Source organism: Osmerus eperlanus, chromosome 10 (assembly GCF_963692335.1).
Source record: "Osmerus eperlanus chromosome 10, fOsmEpe2.1, whole genome shotgun sequence".
Taxonomy (NCBI): Eukaryota; Metazoa; Chordata; class Actinopteri; order Osmeriformes; family Osmeridae; genus Osmerus; species Osmerus eperlanus.
The window spans coordinates 10593160-10615498 of record NC_085027.1 but is presented as its reverse complement, the minus strand read 5'-3'; the positions used below and the strand labels follow the sequence as shown (position 1 = coordinate 10615498).

The 22339-nt window shown below is 41.6% G+C and overlaps 1 protein-coding gene across 1 annotated transcript; it reads left to right on the top strand.

Annotated features, from left to right (window-relative positions):
• The first annotated feature begins 255 nt into the window (after nt 1-255).
• On the top strand, nt 256-16484 carry cd82a (CD82 molecule a). Its single transcript, XM_062471433.1, has 9 exons — nt 256-412; nt 7122-7194; nt 8415-8487; nt 11929-12053; nt 12760-12834; nt 14075-14173; nt 14413-14586; nt 14749-14832; nt 15123-16484. The coding sequence occupies exons 2-9, from the start codon at nt 7132-7134 to the stop codon at nt 15198-15200; spliced, it is 771 nt and encodes a 256-aa protein (XP_062327417.1). The 5' UTR covers nt 256-412; nt 7122-7131; the 3' UTR covers nt 15201-16484.
• Nucleotides 16485-22339: the final 5855 nt, after the last annotated feature.

Below are 22339 nucleotides of genomic sequence, written 5' to 3'. Positions count from 1 at the left end.
GCCAAAATTTGGCTCATACCTTAAGTATTTCATGATTGAAACAGTCGTTTGACTCCTTACTCAGTTGTTTCAGAACCCCTCTCTAAAGACCTGAATAGAATCATTAATAGCCGATATTTTTCATTAGCATACTGCAACCTTACCCTGCGAAATAAACAGTACTGTGTTATTTGTAATTAACGAATCTTTAGTAGCCGCACAAACGCGTGAGCAGTTACGGAATGGGTTAAACAGGGCATTGAACTAGTTAATTCTCATATCTGCCACATGGTGGGGGGACAGCACGAGATTCCCATGCTTCATGTCGTGTAGTCTACTCTGCGCTTTGTTAGTCTCTCAACACAGTCTCTACCAACAGGACAGGGAGATTTCTCCGTTGTAACAACTTTTCTTCGAAACTCAGCGCAGAAACGTAAGTTGCCTACTTTTGTTCAAATTGTCATGCATTCAGAAGCGCTTACTTGGTGTTGAAGATCGTTTTAATTCGGTCAGATGAAACAGGAGTTGAGGAAAGACAAAGTGGGGGGTTATAACATAATTTGCTATGAATAAGAAAAAAAACGTTTACATTTTCTTTGGTAGAATAAAAGAACACGTTTTTGCTTTCCCCATCAAGGATTGCTGATGTGGCGTGTGTAAGAGTGGTGAGCTGGACACCAGATAGCTCACAGCAATAATTGACACCAGTTGTTGACATCGAAACTTTAGCATTATGGAACACGTTTCCGAATCTAATAGTCAATGCAGCTGGTGCTTTATTGGAATAGCAACGACTCGAATGAAAATGTTTTGCCGCAACGCCTGGTGCAGTTGAAAAAAACGTCTTGTTTTAAACACTATAACATTTTGTCATATGTAAGAAGCTTAATAATCTAAGCCTTTAACAACGTTGTTCTAATATGGTTAAACTGTAGCCTACAGCTTTGGTGTTTACTCATATAGTGTGGAGTTTTTATTTAATCTCATTGTTATCAAAGAAAAGTTATATGTCAACGTTGATCTATCCATTTCCATCTCTGGCTAGTTATTGTTGATGGAGTTTTTGAATAGTGAGAGAGTTGAAATCCTGTTCTTCTACCGATGGTTAAAACAGAGGCCATCTGTTCAAACTGTCAGTGCTGCAGTGGTAGGATAGACCCCCAGGCAAGCTCAGTCAGAAGCTGATCAACTGTTAAAGGGACTAATGGCAGGAGACAGGCAGTGGACATTGGCCTTGTGATTCACAAATCCCTTAGTTGAGTCCCCCTGCTACGCGCACACATGCAAACGTACACACACACACACACACACACACACACACACACACACACACACACACACACACACACACACACACACACACACACCCCCCCACACACACACAAACCAGCCATGCTGGTAACTTCTGTTCAATCTGCATATTATAACACTATATTGGATCCTATGTGTTTGTAACTGTACTGAATGATTTGTAAATGGGCCTGACTAGATCTGGGTCATTCAATGTAGTGCAGATGAAACGTTGTTGTATTACAGATGTGTAACTAGGTCATGAGTGTGCATGTGTCTGGTGGGCACAGGGAGATGTGGTGTTGTACAAGTTGGCACTTTACTTCTTATCAGTGGTAAATAAAGCAGTCTTTCTTTCACCTTTCTTTTAGAAATGTAAATCATCTTGGCATGCTTTGTTTTTACCTATGAAGACCCTCTGTTTGACCTTAATTAACTTTCCATACTTTGTAAATAATAGGAACTTAAGTTTACTAGTAGAGTTTAGTTTGCTGCTATTCACTTTGTAATTTGCTACTGTTGATCTGGGATTTAGTTATCATGTATGTCATAGAATGCACATGTACGGTTTGTTTTTTTATAACTTTTTTTCTTCTGACTCAAGCAGACAGATTTACATTACATTTACATTTATTCATTTAGCAGACGCTTTTATCCAAAGCGACTTCCAAGAGAGAGCTTTACAAAGTGCATAGGTCACTGATCATAACAACGAGATAGCCACAAAACATTGCGAGTAGCCAAAACATGAAGCACACATTGTGAACAACCAAAATAAGTGCCAAAGGGAAGAACCATAAGAGCATGTAGTTAAACAAGTTACAATTAAACAACATGAACTGACAACAGATGCATGTTAACTGTGAATCAGCTTTAAGGCATTAGTATGCATGCTTTGGGACAGTGCCAATGTTGCTTTGTTGCTTACTTTAAATGCATACTGGACATCAGATTACCCTTTAAGTTTGAGATAAATCTAGATGGTGTTGCTTTTTGTTTATATATTTTGTGGCTAACACCAGAACAAGACACTATGCAGGTTTACCAGTTTACCCTGTTCAGTGGAATGCCTCTGCCGCAGGTTAAAAGGATAATTGTCCATAAGAACACAAACTGTTCAAGAATGACACACATAGGCCTGGACAACAACGCCTAGTTTAAGGGCATGTGTAGATGGGTGTGTTATGGGTGTGTACTAATTTACTTGATTTAGAAGGGTCCAAAGTCTGAGAACACAATTCAAGATAGCCTACTTCTATTTTGAATTTGTTTTGAATAGGCCTATAATAAACATTTTCATTACAAATGATGTCAATTTAGCAATTTGACGGAAAAGTTTAATCTCTGAATTAGATTTTAAATGAATTTTCATTCATTTCAGAATATTTTAGTAGGAATATTTGGTATGTCCCCCTTTTCCTTTAATGACAGTGTGCTGTCGAGCTCGGAGGTGGGGGTGGACTCCACAAGTTTGTGCAAAACCTGATGACCCCAACATGATTTGACAATGACATGATGTTCCAAAGAGCATCTTGTGATATCACAGAATAGTCTTTTGGACCTACTGTACAGTAGTATCTTTTACTCCCTGTTTGTCGATCTTGATAAACTCCATGCGTAAAAAATGACACCAGACACTCATGCAGTGCACTAGTTAGAACAAATCCAAACTTTCTGAAAACAGTTCCTGTGCCTTTTTAAAGTGTGGCAGAAAGCCGACTTGTAGTTGGTTTGAACAGTTACATTTAATCTATTTTGCTTATATCCAAAGTGACATGCAAATAGTGTGCAGTAATTCAGTGGTTAGAATAGGGATAGCTATAGCTTTTAGACTAAAATTCCCAACCTTGTGTGGGACCCCCCATTTGTTTACATGTGTGTGGTGGTGGGGGTGGTGGCTAGGGGGTGTCCAGGCAAGCGTGAGACTTCTTTCTCACCGAAGGTCTCGACCCCCCCCCCCCCATCCTACACCCCCTACACTTATCCCAGCCAAACTTTTGTCATGGGAACCACCACCGTCTCGCCCCTCACCATGAGAGAAGTTCCCCTGGAAGCCAAGAGGGCTCTTTACCATGGAACCGTCTCACATTGCAAGGATTATGATCCAGGGGTTCCCCGGGACAAGTTCAGGCAGCACCCCCTCATTGTTTGGTCGCTCCCCAACAAGCACACTCTCCCATGTACACCTATGTATCTCTGTACTCCACCTTAGCACTTCATTGAGATGTGTAGGCTTACACCTATTCCAGTGTAAGTAGTAGATCATTTTACATTTAGAATTTTTTTTAACAGGAGTGCTTCGGTTAGAAAAGTGCATCTTTCATATCGGTTGGCTCTGTTATTGTGACGGGGAGAATGTAAGGCTGGAGTGGTCTTCGGTGTGTCAAGTTTCTCCTTTTGTTGGTTGAGAAAAAGCATGGCTGAAAGCATCCATTGTTATGTTGGATACTCAAAGCAGGACCCTGTCTGTCACACTGTGAGGCAAGAGGGGTGTGTGTGGCAATGAGGAAGGGGGGTAGTGTTCTTGCTCAGGGTGGGAAATGAGGATTTGTGCTGTTAGGGGCAATGATTTGGAGATACAGGGGGTAGGGCGTATGTGTGCGTGTGTTTGTGGCTGTTAACCATGGGTCTCTGGGTACAGTGGCTAGACCAGCTGAATGCTGATGAAGCCCCCCCCCCCCCCCCCCCCCCCCCCAGGATAGGGGTCTATCTAGCTCAAGTGGAAGACAACTCCATTAACAATAAGACAACAGTCAGGATGACGTTTGACAATGACTAAGTGCCTGTGGGAGTCATAAAACTGCCGGTGTCCCAATGGGCAGTCTTTGGCCAGAAAAAAGCTTTGGCAAAAATAGCTGTGAATGCTTACAGGAGCGTCAGACAATGTTGGGATGAGTCAGATTACTGTTTCATCCATTTGCGTCAGGTTATAATAAATGTTAGGCTACATGTTGCCACCGGCTTGTGGTTTGTATGCTTAAAACTCTGTTGATTGGTACTAAGTGCTTTAGAGCAATGGACATAGTTCACACTACTTGGTTGAGTAGAGAGTAGAGTGTTGCAAAACAAAAGACTGAATTGTTGTCTTGTAGTTGCCAACTTCTCCTGCGCAGCTCTGAGAATAAGTGGGAATGGACTGAAACCCAGTCTGGCTCTGCCTTGTTGTGTAATATTGCATGGGGCTGTGCCGGTGCATTTTGCTAGTATAGGTCTAGATGCTTTCATTGACATACAGGGGTGTCCCACATTAACTATCTATCTAACTCCAGGATGTTTACCTCATCACCCAAGCCCTGAAAGTTTGGCTGTGGAGTGTGTAGCCTACACGTAATCACCTCTTGTTTGCAAAAGAGTGGCAACAGCGACAGTGAAATAATAAAAGTCATGTTGACCCAGATCCTAGAAATCCTGACCCTTTAATTGCCATTTTATCTGAACTCAAAGATAACAAAACACAAGGACCTTAAAAGCTGACCAGCAGAGGTCAGTTGACGGGTTTTTCTCTGTTCTGCTGGCCTGATGAATATTTCAAAGAGTGACACACATCATCAGGTTGGCACTGGGAGATACAGAGGCCTATAGGCAGCTGCATGTCCACACTGTGATTCTCCCTCCCTTTCTCTTTCTTTATTTCCTCATACATACACACTGACTGAGTTCTGACATTGACACCAAAGTCTGACCTTGACCCAGCACTTTCCCACGTTCTCACATCCACACAACCCACCACACACAACAAACACACACACTTTCATCTCATACACCAGTAACTTTTTCTCTCTGAGGCCTATTGCGTCACTCCACCCAGAAGGATTCTCTCTGTGGTGCCTGGTACTTCTAGTGACAGAAGTTGAAAAAAGCTTGAAAGAAATGCGAGTGTGCGGGGGTGGGGGGTGGGGGTGAGGAGAAGGACTTGTTTGTCGACACCCGGAGTGAAACCAGAAGAAAAGGCAGTCATATGATATGTCGGCCCTTTGCTCTACCCACAAGATATTTGAAGACCCCACACACACACACACACATTATGTTAGGTGAGATATCTGGTGCTCCTGGAGAAGGGAAAAAGAAGGAACAGGAGAATGAAGGGGCTTTATTGCTGTTTAACTCAAACTAGAACAGTCTGTAGAAGCCACCGGGTTTAACACAGTGGTGTGCTACTAATGGTCCTTTGTTAGCTTACTGCGCTAATGTGTCAACACGTGCTTTGAATGATGACAGATGTCTGTCTGTTGGATCTCTGGACCTTGCCAAGTGCTGACTTTGTGATTCAGAGGCCAAGGCTATAAAGAGCATTGTCGCACATTAATTAATGCACATAAAGCCTGTTAATAGTCTAGGAACGTTTCTCAAATGTATCTTGTGCAATTTATTGACAATAAGTCATCCAAAGATTTTTTTTAAGAGACTCAATTTAGAGAATTTATCAGGTTAGTCCTGCTCTCTAAGGAACTTCAGGTCAATCAGGAACACTTGGAAAAGGTTTATCATCAAGTTAAATGATAAATGAGTGATCAGCACTACAGTTTATCTTGTCATTTGCCAATAATGGATTAGTGAATAGACGTTGGTAAGAACTCTGTCATTGTTCACAAAAGACCACTTCTTCAAGTGGGTAAACCATGGGTTAGGGTACACATACAAGTGCCAGAACATAGCATTGGTGTGTTCTTTGAAAACATATCATTCAGTAAACAATGTTTTGTGATCCCAGACAACACAATCTGTTTGACATTAATGCACTCTGCCAATAAATGATTTAATTTGGATTAGGTTACTGTATGTTTACAAAAATAATGTCTGCGACAGATTTCTGACTGCCTTTCTGTCTGTGTAAATATGTCTGAAAATGAAAATGTTTGAGGTAAGAGATGCTTTAACAGGAAATCAGGGTCTTTAGCATGTAAAATATTTGGAAAACAATTTGAACAGAAGTCTGACCTGTGTCACAACCTTTTCACTTATTCACTAAGTTTCTGGTCGATTATATTTTCCATCTACTCCTCTCTCCCTCTTTCCTTCTCTCCCTCGTTCCCGTCTCTCTTTCTCTCTCTCACTCTCTCTCACGCTAAACCCATGGGGCCCACCAAACTGGCCCAGTTGGTCAGTGTAACAGTAACCCATTTACAGTGGCAAGAATCTGGGTCGCTTGTACAGACTCAGCCCACTCACACCAGCATCTCTGCCAGGAGGAAATATTGAGCCATCCATCCATAGTTCAACTAACTTTCCATTGAGCTATTGAACAGCAGCAGGCCATAATTGTAGAGAGGGAGTAAAAATCAGTGAGGAACAAAGGGGGAGACAAAAATATTAAAAACTGGAAGCGAATAATAAAAAAAGTAAGCGGTGTGAGTTGTGGATTGGAAGATGAAATGGAGGCATAGGGAATTGGAGGTAGAGAGCGTGGAAAGGAACGGGGAAGAGAGAAGAGGAAGAACAATGGGAGTATTTGAATAAAATGAAACGCACACCTTCAAAGGACAGAGAAAAAACAGGTTGTGAGATATCTGACCCTCTCTTGTCTTTTGTGTGCTGTAGGTTCAGGTACAGGTTGTACAGGTTGATGCTGTGTATAATTGTTGGCAGCTTGTAAGCATACAAACACTCCCTGCCAGTCATCTTAGCTGTCCAGCCCTTTGCTTCTATGTGTCTGTCAACACTTGCATGCATCACCCTAACTGTAGCCCCCAAATCTAATCTGGACACACACTCACACTAGCTAGTACCCCCATGGCACCATATGAAGTTATTTTTTCACATCTTGGATGTACCTAAATTATATAAATTTTGCTTCATCGAAACAGAATGTAGGTTATGTCAAAACTAAATTCATGTTCTTTTTCTATGCACAGATTCAGCACCATGGGGAAAGGTTGCATGACGGCGACCAAGTACTTCCTGTTCCTCTTCAACCTCATCTTTTTTGTAAGTAATCTTTAGTGTTCGGTGTTCTGTGTGCTGACCAAAATGTATTTTGGGGGAAGAAATGTCAGCCTAAAAATGAACCACCCTTTTCATTCTCTGTTACCCATCCCTTCCCTCTTATTTCCTCTCTTTCTCTCTCTCTCCCTCTATCCTCTCTCTCTCTCGCTCTCTCTTTCCATCTCCTCCCCGCGACCCACATTCTTAATTACATGGCTGATGAAGTGTTTGTGGCCTAGTTGCCTGGGTGAAACTCATCCAGTCATTACCATCTCTCTCTCTCTCTCTCTCTCTCTCTCTCTCTCTCTCTCTCTCTCTCTCTCTCTCTCTCTCTCTCTCTCTCTCTCTCTCTCTCTCTCTCTCTCTCTCTCTCTCTCTCTCTCTCTCTCTCTCTCTCTCTCTCTCTCTCTCTCTCTCTCTCTCTCTCTCTCTCTCTCTCTCTCTCTCTCTCTCTCTCTCTCTCTCTCTCTCTCTTCTCCTTCTCCCTTTCCTCAATAGAGGAAATTAAATCTGTGATCCGAGGCTTAAGACCTCTGCATTTACACAGTACGTCCTCATAGAGAACTAGCTAGCATGATGAATAGACCAACACAGCTTGTTCTGAATCAAATCCTCACACTGACTATGAATGTAAATTAAAAATTGGTTTGGTAGGAATAAGTGAGGTGATAATGCCTATCTTTTGCCAGACCAAAGGAGCTAACAATGTTTCAAAACTTGAGATGCACTTGGGGGTGAATGATACCTAAGCTCATCACTTTAATATATGTGTGTGTGTGTGTATGTGTCTGTGTTTGTGTGTTTGTCCATCCAAATGTGAGCTGTGTGTGAGGAAGAAGTGGGTCATGATTGTGATCAGTTGGGTTTTCTGGAATATAGACTACATCCAAGGTGCCCCAATCCCCTACACACACACGCACACACACACACACATATGCACACGCACACACACATCCCACAAACATGCTGTTCCTCTCCTGCCATGCAGGATTTTGACCTAACCAGTCCCAGATGTTAATAGAAGGAGGGACATGTATAGACAGTAGAGTACCCTGCAGGCCTGGATCACTACACACACACGCTCACACACACGCACACACCTAAACAACCACAGAAAGGTCACCCCCACTATTACTCCTCAAATGTTCAGAAACATTGTGTTACATTGTTTGGTACCTCAGTTCTGTACCTCTGTGTCTAATGGTTCTCAATATCTTCTTCAGTTGTTTGGAGCACTGATCATGGGCTTCGGCTTGTGGGTCCTCCTGGATAATCAGAGCTTCATGGCCGTCCTGCGTAAGTGTTTGTCTCTAAAGTAATGCCATCACCCAATAAGACTACATATTTTAAGCTATTGGGAGTCACATCACACAGTTATGTCTGCATCTTTTTTATTTAAAGGAAACACAAAAATCATATTCATAGTACCCATTTCTGGTTTGTATTTTTCGAGGCTTATGACTGCTTAAAACAGATGTCCAGCCATTGGTTGCTACTGTAATCCTTGGGTTAAAGTGCATACAGTCAAGAGCAGCTCTACAAATTGACCTATGATTAACACTCCTGAAACCAGGCCAAGTTTTAGCTTTAGGCACCCACCCCAATTTCTCTCTCTGTGTTTCTATGTGTCTGTATCTGTGGTATATAACGTTAAGCTGTGCGTTCACAGTTTCTGTGTGTGTGTGTTTGAATGCTGCTATATCCTCCATTGTTATATTAAGAAGACTGTAGGAAGCAGTGAGATGGCTTCTTACCTTCCTCCCTAGAGATATCTTTCTCTTCAACAAGTATGTTGCTTCTGACCTAGGTCTTCCTGTCTGGCTGGGGATCAATCGTGTGTGTGTGTCAGTGCCCTCTGCTAACTCTCTCTGTGGCCATCTGGCTGCGAGGCTGTTGTCCAGTGATTAATGGAACCTGCATGGTGTTGCCAACATGCAACATTGAGCACAGTTAAACACAACTGTTAGGCAGATACTCTGAGAGTCTGTCTGACACATGCCTGGAAACACACGCTCACACACACACACTCACAAATATTTAAAAGTTGAAATGTCAGGGCATACAAACTTAGAACGTTAATGTTGACAGACGAAATACAAGGCGCACCAAATTCCTTACTCACACAGGTGTGAGACAAAACTCAGACCAAATTCTCACACGCATGCACACACACCTTGGATTTTATTAATGTCAAGCGCTTTAGTTTAGACGATACCCACTCTCTCCAGCCATGACCCTGACTTGGCCATTGAGTTCAGTTCACCTCAGACCATAGCTAGTCCAGCCAAACCTGACTGAACTTAGTTCTGAGGAGATACATAGGGGAAGACTAGAGAGAGAGACAGATGACACATGAAGAGAGAGGAGTGACAAACAGAGGGGTGGGGGGGTAAGAGAGACCCGAGATGGAGTCAAAGAGAGTGTTAGACAGAGCGATCAGCAGACACAAAGAGAGACGGGAGAGAGGGAGAGAGTGCACTCAGTCAGACCATTACAGGGGACATTGTCCACTGGGCCCCACAGGTGTCATGTCCTCAGACACTGGGCTCTTTCTGCGAGGCTGTCTATTAGCATGCATCACGTCAGCCTGGCCCGGCACACCAGCCAGCAGCGCTCTCTCTGCCTCACTCATGGCCACCTCATCACACACACACACACTCTCTCGCATCATCAGGATTAACGCTACCGACCACCAGTGCGAGAAGACATGAGGAGGAGCGAAAAAAAGAAGAAGAATGTCCTTCGTTCTCTCCATCGTGGGTTCGCCCGAGGTTGGAGTGCTGTCATAGGACATTGGACTGGTATTGCCACAAAGAGTTAAAGTACAGTGGACAGATTAGCTTTGTGTGTGGATGTAAAAGGGCCGTATTGATTGGACGGACTCAATGACACATTTTCTACTGGGAAAAGACGATGGCAGTGTGGCCAACTGGAATCAGTGATCTACTTGATGCATGTGAGGCTGTGGATGCAATCATAGTTTGGTGGTGTGTGTGTGTGTGTATGGGATATGAAGGCTAATTTATGTAAAGGCCTGGTGGTTTGAATTAGGAGTCAACAGTAGTCATGTGAAGAAGGAGGAACAGGGGAAACAAAGGCCAAACGAGCAGAGCAAAGTGTGTGTGTGGCCAAGGTCAACACTCCCTCTGTGTGTTATATTTCAGCTGGCTGACACATTCTACCATCACAACAGGGTCGTGTGCTTGTCTGTTGGGAGTCCCAAGCCACCTGTGCCAGTACAGAGAATCTGTACACACACACTCATTCTCCCTCCCCAATTCCACTCCACTTTCCATCATAAGGTTCTCACTATTGCTATGGTTTTGGGATCCAGCCACCAGTGGTTTGCCCTTGTTCACTGGCCCCACGAGATATCCCAGGTTTCCTTGCGGTCCCCAAGACACTCGCCAGCTGAGATGGGGGGTGGGGGGGGGACGACATCTGGGAATGTCAACACACTGCACGGTTGTTTCCCTCCAGTGGTTCTACTCAACCTGTCTGTGTGCGCATGTGCCCGTCCATTGATAACCCCCTACAGGTCTCTAACCCACTTTAGAAACAGACCCTTTCCATTCAGGTTTTTATAGACTTTTACAGTTCTAACTTTAGAGGCAATGTAATGGAAAGACTCATGCATTCAGGGTTCGGCCTTTGAAGTTCCAGCAAGGTTCCATTACCCCACAATACGCCGCAGGGTCTCACTTTATGAACCAGATGAAACTGTCTGGGTGTGCTTAACAGCGTTTTGTCCTGCTCAAAAAATGAGTTTTCCAGTTCCAAACCATCTTGCAATACCGGCTAACATGCCACTACACTGGGGACCTTCCGCTATTGTATTCCAGATTTAGCTTTCTAAATGAGACACACACTATAGCCCTGTGGCTGCAATCTACATTTTCCGTCTGACAGCAGTTTTAGCAATTGTTGTTCCCCATATTTTCTGGTTGGTCAAATGCATTACTGCTCTCCTATGTAAGGGTAAATTTAACAACAATGTTTGTACAATGTCGTATTGTGACGTTTTGTACACATAGTAGTTCCTCAATTACGTAAGCCTGAGTAATGGTGTCATTGGTAACTTGAGGTAACTAGACTCTAAACGCCTTCAGATGCTTGTCTTGCTAGAACAAACTGACTTTTGTTAGGCTTTTGTAAACTTGGATCTGAAAGATGTCCTTTTACCTTAAAGCCAACTGGCTATAATTTGTTTCTAACACAACCAATATTCTGTATTGATGTAATTGAAGGTAATTAGAAGATGGCCCACAAGGAGGGTGTCTGCTAGGTCAAGTTTTCTCTTCTCTCTGTACTGTATGTTAGTGGTTGACTCTGGAGAGTGTCTGGCCTCGCTCATGGCTCTCAGTCTTGGAGTGTTACCAGGAGTGGGCCTGAGAACGTCCCTTTTCTGCAGTCAGAAAGAGCTTGGCACAAGTGCGTGCACACTTAAACACACAGTCAACCACACACACGCGCTCACACGTACGCAGGGACTCCCACATCTAGCCCCTTCTCCACTGGCCTTCTTCTGAAACAAAGTCCTTTGGAAACATCTCTGCTTTACATCTTTCCAGAACCGTCGTTGGCACCACTGGATCTCTTTATATATAACTACACATTTTTCATGACAGATGATATGTTGGTGTGAAATTACTTCAATATCATTTGTGGGGTTAGGGTTAGGATTAGCACACAATGTTAAAACTGAACTTGTGTGTTTTTCTGTTTGTCCCCCTGTAGAAGACTCCTCCATGGCTCTGAAAGTGGGCTCCTACATCCTGATCGGAGTTGGAGCTCTGTCCATGCTCATGGGATTCCTGGGCTGTTTGGGTGCTATCTACGAGATCCGCTGTTTGCTGGGCCTGGTGAGTCAACCCTGCAGATGGAGGAGGAGGAGCAGGAGTTTGTGGTTATGGATGAGGAGAAGGAGGTTTTAGTGGTGGTGGAGGAGGAGGATGACGAGGAGCATGTGGTGGTGGTGGTGGTGGTGGTGGAGGAGCAGCAGGAGGAGGTGGTAGTGATGGTGCAGGAGAAGAAGGAGAAAGAAAGACGCAAGAGGAAAAGTGGGGTTATTCTGACTAATTGATTTTTTTTACAGCCTTTGTAGTATCCCAGGAGAAAGGTCTTGAGGGAACGGCTTTAAGGATAATGGCAAATAATTATGTAATTGGATGATAATGAGAGGAATTTAGCACTGTCTAATATAGGGACTGTTGAAGATTCCCTAATGAAATTCAGCTAAAAATGACTATAAATGTTTATTCCCTAACCATTCTTTGTAGAAGTTTGAGAGCAGCTTGGATGCATATTAGCTTGGATGCATATTGCACAATCATGCATAAATCAGGCGTAATGTATTTTCTCTTAGAAATTTGACTTCATATGCTAATATATTATTAAGACAAATGTGTGATTAGCAGTTAGTGAAAGCGTGTGTGCATTGAATGTGGGTGGAGGTTGTTACATGTGTCAATCATGACTTGAAATATGTAAGTATGGTATTTTATGCTATGTTATGTTATGCATGTCTCTCCCGTGACTTGTCATGACCTATGATCCTCTTCCCCTCAGTACTTCACCTGCCTGCTACTGATCCTAATTGCCCAAGTTGCCGCTGGTGTTCTGATCTACTTCCAGAAGGACCTGGTGAGTGATGTCTCTTCCTCAAGTCTGCAGTTTTGACTTTCCACACTCCCCCCTTTTGGCTGGGAAGTGGCCCAGTCTACAACTTCTCGCCAAATACATTTATAAAACTGTGGAAGTGAAAATTGGTTTACAACCAAACAATGTACCAGAGGAAGTTGTTGTACACTTTTTTTTTTTGCTTTTGAGTAAAACTATGACTATAATGATAAAAACAAAAGCTATGTCTCTATGGCTCTAAACACGTTTTCCTAGAAGAGGACTTGACTTTCAAGAAATCATTATTGAAAGCTGTTCCAAGCATCATGGGTTTCCTGAGTTGTACACTACCTGTATTATTGGAAGGATTGTAGGTGTTGTAGGGAGTGTTCTCATGACCTGATGTTTTGATAGCATCACCAACAATAAAAATGACACAGAAACAGTTGGTATTATAGTGCCACCTGGTGTATAGCCTTGGAAACGTTGAGTTCTCAGTAGTGTAGAATTGTAGTCTGAATTCTCAAACATACAAGGATCACCTGAAAAAGGAGTATTTGGTAGACTTGGACTAGAATCCATCTTGGTCCGGCAGGATTTTGAGTTTGATCTGTCATTCCTGGTGTGATCCAGCTGCCAATCTCCCCTGGCAGCTGAAGGGAAGCATCTTTATATGCCATAAAAAGCAGGAATTCTCCATCTTATTTTATCTGAAAGTGAACCTTTGGTGAAAGCCAGCCAGTCACTGTCCTATGCCAAATTGACTTCCAAGGTTCAATGTTGTCTCAGTACTCAAACAACAGAAGGTTTACCCAAAGGTTTTGTTCACTACATGCAGTTTAACAAACGGTTCGTTCAGGGTGTAAATTGGAGCCTGGTTTGGTTTTTAGGGATAGGTTTTCAAACCTCGCTGTTTTGGAGCGTTTTTTGTATTTGACACACCTGGAATCTTTGAAAGGAGTAGTAAATAGGTCTCTTCCTGAACCTTTACACTGTATTGTTCTTGATTGATCTAATTGGTAAGGAGTGATATGAGGAGCTTTCTAGAGTTGAACTGAAGCCATGAGATCATAACTTGCCAAATAACAACTGTTAAAATGTTAATTGTTATGTAAGGTTTCACAAGGAATTTGTTTAAAATCAGCAAATTTTTCCATTGCTTGGTTGTGCACTACCCAATTTCAGGCTTTTCAGTTGTCCGGAGAATGAGCCAGATACTTTTTTGTTTTGTTTTGAATGAAGTCTGTTGTTTTTCCCATCTCAGCTGAACAATGAGATGTCCAACATTGTGACCCAGATCCTGAACAACTACCCGGGCAAGAACACCACCACAGAGCAGGCCTGGGACCTCATTCAGAGGACGGTAAGTTCAACTGCAGGGTTAGAATAGTTTGGTTTATTCCTCAATGGCCAGTCTCCAGTGGTTTGAATCCTGCTTGTTACGTGAAGTTGAAGTTGATTCCCATGGGCCTGCATCCAGTTCTGTAATCCTTAATTTTATAAATAAATAAATAAATATCCTAATGATCTTTTATCAATTGACATTTTCCTTTTCTATATCTCTATATCTCCCTCTCTCTACCTCCCCTTCCCTCACTCCAGATGGAATGCTGTGGCTGGAGTGGTCGTATGGACTGGAATGGCAATGGTGTTATTATCAACAGCTCCCAGTTGCTTTTTCCCTGCTCCTGTCAAAATGTCACATTCTTCACCGGCAATTACTCTGACAGTGGCTTCTGTGAGGCCCAGTCACCTGACTGGCCTGTGTACGACACGGTGAGGTCACTTGGAATGCTAATGGTAGACAGTATATCTAGTATCTGAATTATGGACTCATTGTACAGTCAAAAGTCAAATTGAATAGGTCTCATTTTAAATACGTTGACCTCACCTTTCCGCTCTTCCTTTTTTTCTTTCCCTTCCTCCCACCCTGCTCAGGGATGCTCCTCAAGTGTGGAGAACTGGCTATTCACCAACCTTGGTGTTGTCCTGGGAATCTGCCTAGGAGTGGCTGTCATTGAGGTATTCCATTCATCATTTGCTGCAAATCTTTCAAATGTGTTTGTTCCCTCTAAATCCTCAATGAATAGTTCTGAATAGACTTTTCATGTCAGTATATAATTCACCCCCATTAACTAGTGATAGGATTTTGTGAAGTGCACATGTACAGCTTTCCTACAAAGTGACACTAGTTTGTGTTTTGATCATGCTTACATTAATATGTTCGATGTAGTCATTGTTGTAGATGCTAAAAAATGTACTTTAGGACCTGTTTTTATGTAGAAATGTTACCTTTGTTTTTGTCCCTGCAGCTTTTAGGCATGATTCTCTCTATCGGCCTGTGTAAGGGCATACACAAAGAAGACTACACCAAAGTGCCAAAGTACTGAAGCTGAGGTGCAGAAGGAATACACAAACACACACATGAACATACACATAAACATACACACACAAATAAGCATTTTGGAATACAGCACACACACACACATCTACACTTAAACAGGCCCACATACACAGTAATACGTCTTCTCATTAGTTTGTTTATTGAAACACATTATGTCCAAATGTTGCATTACGTTTGGGGTGGGGGGGGCGGCCTGAGGCACTTCTGTCTTTTCCATCAGTACAGTTTTCTTGGAGCATTTTAGAGACGTAAATTGAGAGCTTTGGATTTAAAACAAGTAGCCAGGAAGTATGGTCCTTGGTTTACATTGGAGTAAAACAAAGGTTCACAAAGAGTCCAATAGAGACCAGGAAGTAAGGAATGATTGGGTGGTGAGACATGAGGCAGTTATGAGAAGTAGGAGGCAAAAACACCCTCCATGACAACTGTGGAAGGCAGGTGATAGAAAGCCAACTGCATTCACAACTTTTTTGTTGTTTCTTTTTAGGTTATACAGTGTTTCGAGTTTTTGTGCATTTTGTTGGTTTTGTATAAAGTTTTTGTGTGCATTTAAATCTGAGACAGCATCGTCTTAGGAAGCTGGTCACTCCTTGTTTAAACAGAAGAGTAGATTTGTTTCTTCTGTTCTGTTTTATTTTTCATGTATTACATTTGAATTGTAAAGGATTTTTTTTTTACCAATAATTCTTTGAAAGTAATAGGAATAATAAAATACTAAAGAGGACCAATTCTGAAACGTGCTCCCCAACAAGTGTCACACTCACACGGTTTACATTTGTCTTTGATCACATGCAGGATGTTTTTTGTGTATTCTGAGTGGCAGTTAGTCTGATTCAAAGTTTCTTCTTTTTATGAAGATCGCTTTATCTAAGTATGTTACCCTCAAGACTGTTTGAGAAATTATATATTTCATACAATATTCTACATCAGGGATATTTCAATAAGAGGAAATACAATAGAATTTGAATTGTTATATAAGAAATATATATATATTTCAAGAAAATTTGGGATACAATGAAAATTATTTGGAAAATATGTTGTAAATTTTTTCATTGAATGAAGGTCTTTCATATTTTGATTTTATAATGTACAAAAATGCCCTCTTGTTTATTTTTATTTTTTTACACGTTTGACAAGCATTCCATGACCTTCAAGTTATTTTTTGGGACTATTAAAACTTTACACAGTTTAGTTTGGTAGCTGGATTAGTTAATGTATACTCACCCAATTGATTCAGTTTTATTTTGTCAATAAACATTCAATAGACTGATTTGTTGGTGTGTGTGTAATACTACTTTGTCAGAATATGCCCTTTCTTCCAGGTGTAAGCAAGCTTATATCCTGTAGGGGGAGCTAGCAACCTGATGGCAAACTCCCTCAGTAGCTAACAATAAGCAAATAGTTTGTTTGATGAGGTATTGTAGAACAATATTTTTTTTTTTTATTCAATGTACAAAAATGTCAACTACCAAGGTTGTAGCAGTTACATAAAGACCTCACTTTTACTCTGCCAAGAGCCCTCTGTAATACCTTTAATTCTTCAGTGGTACGGCTAAGAAATATTTTCCACATTTAATTTTACATTCTCATGATGTTTAGTATGTATGAGACTGCTATGTCATGCCCACAATTTTTTTATTTTACCATATGTGTGTGTGAATCTATCTATTTCAGTGTGAGAGAAACTGTTGACTGAGAATTTGTCTTGATTGTGTGTTAGTACATTTTATATGTTGTACTACTTGTGTGCATGTGTGTGTTTCAGACTCAGTACAATTATATGTACTTGTTTGGCCCTAAGCCCAAAAGTTGTTCCCCTAGATTTGTCCCAGGGTTCTCTCTGGCTTTCAACATCCAAACAATGGAAGTCTTTTTAAACTGTTTTAATGGGGTTGTATGGTTTCGCCCCCTCCCCTCTCTCCCCCAGTTAACAATGACACTTCCACCTGCCGGCCCCCTTCACGTCCACCCTCCGCCCGCCCTCCCTCCTACATCCTGTTTTGAAAAGATAGTTACCCTCCCACGTCTCACCCCCGCCTCTCTTGCCCAGAAAAGAGCTTAATTCTGGGCTGGAAATCTCTTATTCTCCCTCTTACCGTTGTACTGTGTTCCATTTTCTCAATGGAAAGATACTTTAATTTCAGTTCATAGATGGAGGGAAAACAAAGTGAAACTGATTTGAAACTAAAATGTAGTTTCTCTGTCCTGGCTTTCCTATGTTTACTCACTTGAGGGAAGGAGGGAAGTAAAGATAGGAGACAAGGAGAGAAGGAAGAAAAACCTCTTGCCCCCTCAGCATGTGTGTATATGAAATAGCCCCGGGCCAAAATACTTGGAATCAGTTTGATGACATATGAATGATGATCATGGCTGGCACAGGGGACCATGGGTTCATCCCAAAATTGTTCACTGGAAACCACTTGACTTTCCAGGCTGACTGAAGCCAATTCTAATTCATTTGTTGGTATTTTGACTGCCATAGTAAAAAAAAAAGGACAGTCATCTAAAAAGGGTGGTAGGATTGTCTTAGTCTGATTAGCATTACATAAAATGAATAAAATACCGCAGCACTCAAATTCTTTCACATTCAATTTGGAGTTGTTTTGGAATAGCAACAAGTTGGAAGTTTACATTCCCAAAAGCTGTGATCTGTACCTCCTTGAACTAGCCAGACAGGATTCATTCAGTCAGCAGAGGACTCAGACAGATCGTCAGTATGAGTGTATGTTCAAAGGTTGTGTCACAGTATCATTGTTTAAAGCAGAGCTCATCGTTATAACCTCAACACAAAACTGAAACATTAGATGTGTCTAATGTCAGACGGGTTAAAGTCAAAACCACAGGGATTATTGCAGTTGACTATACTACACCAGTGTTAAGTGTTGACCTTATGGTTTGTGTGTGATGTGTTGCCTTGACTTGTGCTTCCGAATGTACTTTGATGCAAATACTGCACAAGTCGGTGCATGGTCCTTGTCAAGGACATAATTAATTAAAATGTAGTTGTAGTATGTTTACTAAAGAAGACATACAACGAATGACACATCCTTGGTGAGGGCCTTCTGTGTGAGAAACTACAGCAGACAGGAAACAAGCTAGACATGTGTTAGCGTGTGTGCGTGTGCTAATGTGCATGTCTGTGTGAGAGTGTCTGCGCATGCATGACTGAAGGACATAGAACTGTCTTTCACCCAGATAGCATCTGAACATACAAAAACACACAAACACATGCTCAGATCAAGACAAATGCGCTCATCTTCTGTCTATTTCGACATAATCTAATTACACCTCACAATGAGGAGCAATGCATGCGCAGAAAGGAAGTCATTAGTAGTTTGGGTCGAGGTTGGGGGCATCTATTCATTCACAAGCAGCTATGTTAGAGAGGGAGATGATACTATACAAAGGTCTCTCTATTCCAGATAGAAGATCCTGATTGAAAATATGCAGAAATCACATTTAACAGTTGCACTTGTTTGTAATAGATGATTCTTCAAGTACAAGACCTGTGCTCTAATAGAACGAGTGGAAGGTAGTATGGGACTTGAGAATTCAGAGACATACTAACAGCCACACACTAAAGTTGTTTTGCAGCTGAAGGACTGATTGTGTGTTGAAATAACTAATTAGAAATGCACATATTTATGTGAATTTTGTACAGCCAATTTTTGGTTCTTGGCAAGTTCATGTTGGCCAGTTAATAGACAATGCAGCAGTTAGTTGCCCGCATGATTCACTTTTATTACATTCAATATTACTATATAACTTTAGACACATTCCTATGGATCTATCCTTTGGGTCCAAAGCCCAAACTGAGCATGCAGTTTTCCACTCTATGTGGGTTCTCAATAATAATGTAACACAGATAAATTCACAAAGAGTTATTGACATAGCTGTAAATGCCTACTGCAGACTCCCCTGGGAAGAAACACCAACAATGGGGGCAAGGGTTGTTTATTTTCCACACCAGTCTTCCTCTTCAAACATGTGTGCAGTTGTCAGGTTCATTTGCAGTCCAGGGGACTTGAGACACCACTGCTATGCTGTACTTGAGGGACTTGGAGAGGTATGGCTAGAATTCAGTCAGCTATGTGGAGATGACAGAGGAGCCATTGAGATACACATTGGGCATACGGTGCCTGGACATCACTGTATGATCACTCAAGTCATTTTAATGATGAGAGCCACCACATGCAGTGGGGTATCACTCTTGTACCATCTTGTTCATCATGATGATCAAGCCACTATGAGTTCACAACTTTGATGGTTTTATTAGATAAATATGTTTATACTTGTTGGAGATCTACGTTATTTGGAGTGTGTCTTTGAACTTAATTTGGCCAAACAATTTGGTGTGACAAATTTTTACATTTTTCATTTTATTCATTTAGCAGATGCTTTTATCCAAAGAGACATACAAATAGGGTGTATAGAAAGTACATAAAAAAAGATCAAGGATTAGAAGTGCATAATTCTACAGTATTTCAATGGTCAGTCAAGCAATGTTTGGTATTTACTAGCCACATCGCAAAGTAATCATATTTCAGCTACCTTCACAATCGTGAACACATGCAGCAAGCGGCAGAACACACACGCCAGGGCATCTACAGGAGAAATTAGTCTCTGCCTTATCCCCATTCTGCTGTCCTTCCTCGCAGGATAGTGGACAGCCACATCAGCAGTGCCCGGGGCCAAGTCCAAGTGCTCATCCAGAGACGTAGGCAGGAAAGCAATCGTTCTACATGTCTTTATATTGGTGTTATTTCCTGATGGAAGCCACGTGAGCACAGGGAGAACATGCAAACTCCATGCAGAACGGCCCGGACGAGGCCACCTGAGAACCAGCAGGCACCGTCAGGCCCCAAACGGGAATCAACCTTCTTGTTGAGAGGCGGCAGGACCATCTTTGGGTTGACAGTGTACTGTGTGTTTGGCTGTTCCAAGCACCCTGCAACTAAATTAGTTTGTAATAGACACTTTCAATTAGGCAGGAAGTTGATATCCAGTGTGCGTGTGTGTCTGTGTGTGTCTTTCACCACTGTGTTACTAAGTTTTTAACTCATAACTGCAGTGGGAACTTCACCAATTCAAACTGCACAGGGGTTAGGGAAACTGAGGTAACTTACTGTACAATAATGTGTACATTCTTTATGTCTTGTCTTTGGGGTGTACCGATGTCCATGATACAATTTAATGGAGTTTAAAGACGCACCAATGAACACATTCAGTCTCACAGTCAAACTGTGACTGCGGATAATGATATATAATTCTGGCCTGGCTTGGTACACTAGTAAATCACAGTCTTTTTTCAGGTGTTTACCATTCTGCCAAGGTAGCTTGTTCCACCCTGGCAGGTTATTGCAATCTCTGGACACTTTCTTTGAAAAATGAAGTTATATGCCTCATAAGAGTGTTTCAACTCACCAACTCCTACAAGCACAGCCCCCGTGGGTGACCTTCCTTTACCCAGAGTCCTTCATGCTTGCAGCCCCTCCGGCAGCCTGTCAGGACTCATACATCAGACACCTGCAGCAGGGTTCTCAGGGGCTGTCACAACAGACAGGGGAACGTTGTGAGGTAATGGGCAGCGACAAGGCATTCGCTGCTGCTACACGTACCCTCACACAACTCTTCACATGTCTACAAGCCTTTGGAGCAGGCAGAGAGGGATGTATTCATCCAAAACTGTTGCTCTGTTTGAAAGACAAGTGACTTTGCAATGAAAATCTTAATTTCTGTGTAAATATGATGGATGATTTTGACATGGACATGAAATCGTCTAGGATTCTTGAGTGAAAAGTTTCTTTTGAGGTAACAGCTACACCTATTTCTGACCGCTTTTGTTGTTATTAACAATACAATTGTTTCAAATAAACAATTTTCTGATGGCTGTAGTAAGTCTTTTGTTGTCCAATCAAGCCACATCGAGAATTATTTCCTTCCACCACAGAAATGCAGTACAGTACATTCAGAAGAAAACGAGTTTCCAAAGTAATTTGGTTGTCCTGTAAGAGTTTCTCTGAATAAGAAAATTGTGATAGGTAGAAACATTCATTATGAAATGGTTCAAGAGTCTTTCGTTCTACAACTCAATCTACTGTACAATGAGGTAATGGATGGAAAGTAAAAGAGTAAGAAACTACCAGCAGCTGGTTTTCTAAACAGTTTTAAATATGGTGTCAACTAACATGTTTGTGAAGTAATTTCACTCTAAACTGCTTTTCAAAATAATAATAATTTACTTGGAAATTTCCAAAAAACGTATTCAAGATCAATAGTTCAAATCTGATGATGAGATTTGCAGTGACAACTGAAAGATAGGATGAGGTGAAGAAGGAGAAAAAATGAAGGTGTGCAGAGAATGGAACAAAGGAACCTGACACTTGGACAGAACATGACTCAACATCCAATCAAGATAAATGAAGAACCATACCAATATCATCCAAGCATGTTTTTCCTCTTACCGTAAAACTGTAGAAAAAACAGATTAATATTTATCTACAAACACTTACCCCAAACAAAAACTTCCTGTGTAATCGTTTGAGAATTATAATGACCTGAATGTACAGTAGTGCTGTATTGTTAGTAGTAGTAGTGCTGACACTGCAAGCAAAGTGTGAATATTTGTATGCTATGAATAAGTATGATTTTGGGGAGGTGTGGTTTGAACAATATGTTCTTTGACATCTTACTGTAAAAAGTCTAGCTTTTTAAAGCAAGTTATTTCATGTCGAATTTTGTCATTGGGTTTGTCCTCCCCTGGGCATCACTCACGTGCAATCCCCCGGGTGAACTGTACTGTACGTTTTTAAACCTATAAATAACTTTTAATAAAATATTGATAAATGCAGGCATGAAATACACAAACTTGGTGATCATTACCTGATATAACTAACCATTAGTTGATAGAGACTATTAGTGGGTCACTTCACAAAACAAAACAAAATGAATACATCTTATGTCCAAAAAATTACAAACTATGATAAAACTTGGTTTTGGTTGAGTGTGAATGGACCACCCGAGGTGAAGGTGCATGTGTGTGTGTGTGTGTGTGTGTGTGTGTGTGTGTGTGTGTGTGTGTGAGTGTGTGGTTATGTGTGTGTATGTGTGTGTGCACGTAGACCC

Excerpts from the sequence above, each read along its gene's own strand:
- cd82a (XM_062471433.1), top strand. The coding sequence starts at position 7,132 with ATGGGGAAAGGTTGCATGACGGCGACCAAGTACTTCCTGTTCCTCTTC. Across the intron at positions 8,488-11,928 it reads GAGCTTCATGGCCGTCCTGC|AAGACTCCTCCATGGCTCTG; the intron begins GTAAGTGTTTGT and ends GTCCCCCTGTAG. Across the intron at positions 12,835-14,074 it reads TCTACTTCCAGAAGGACCTG|CTGAACAATGAGATGTCCAA; the intron begins GTGAGTGATGTC and ends TTCCCATCTCAG.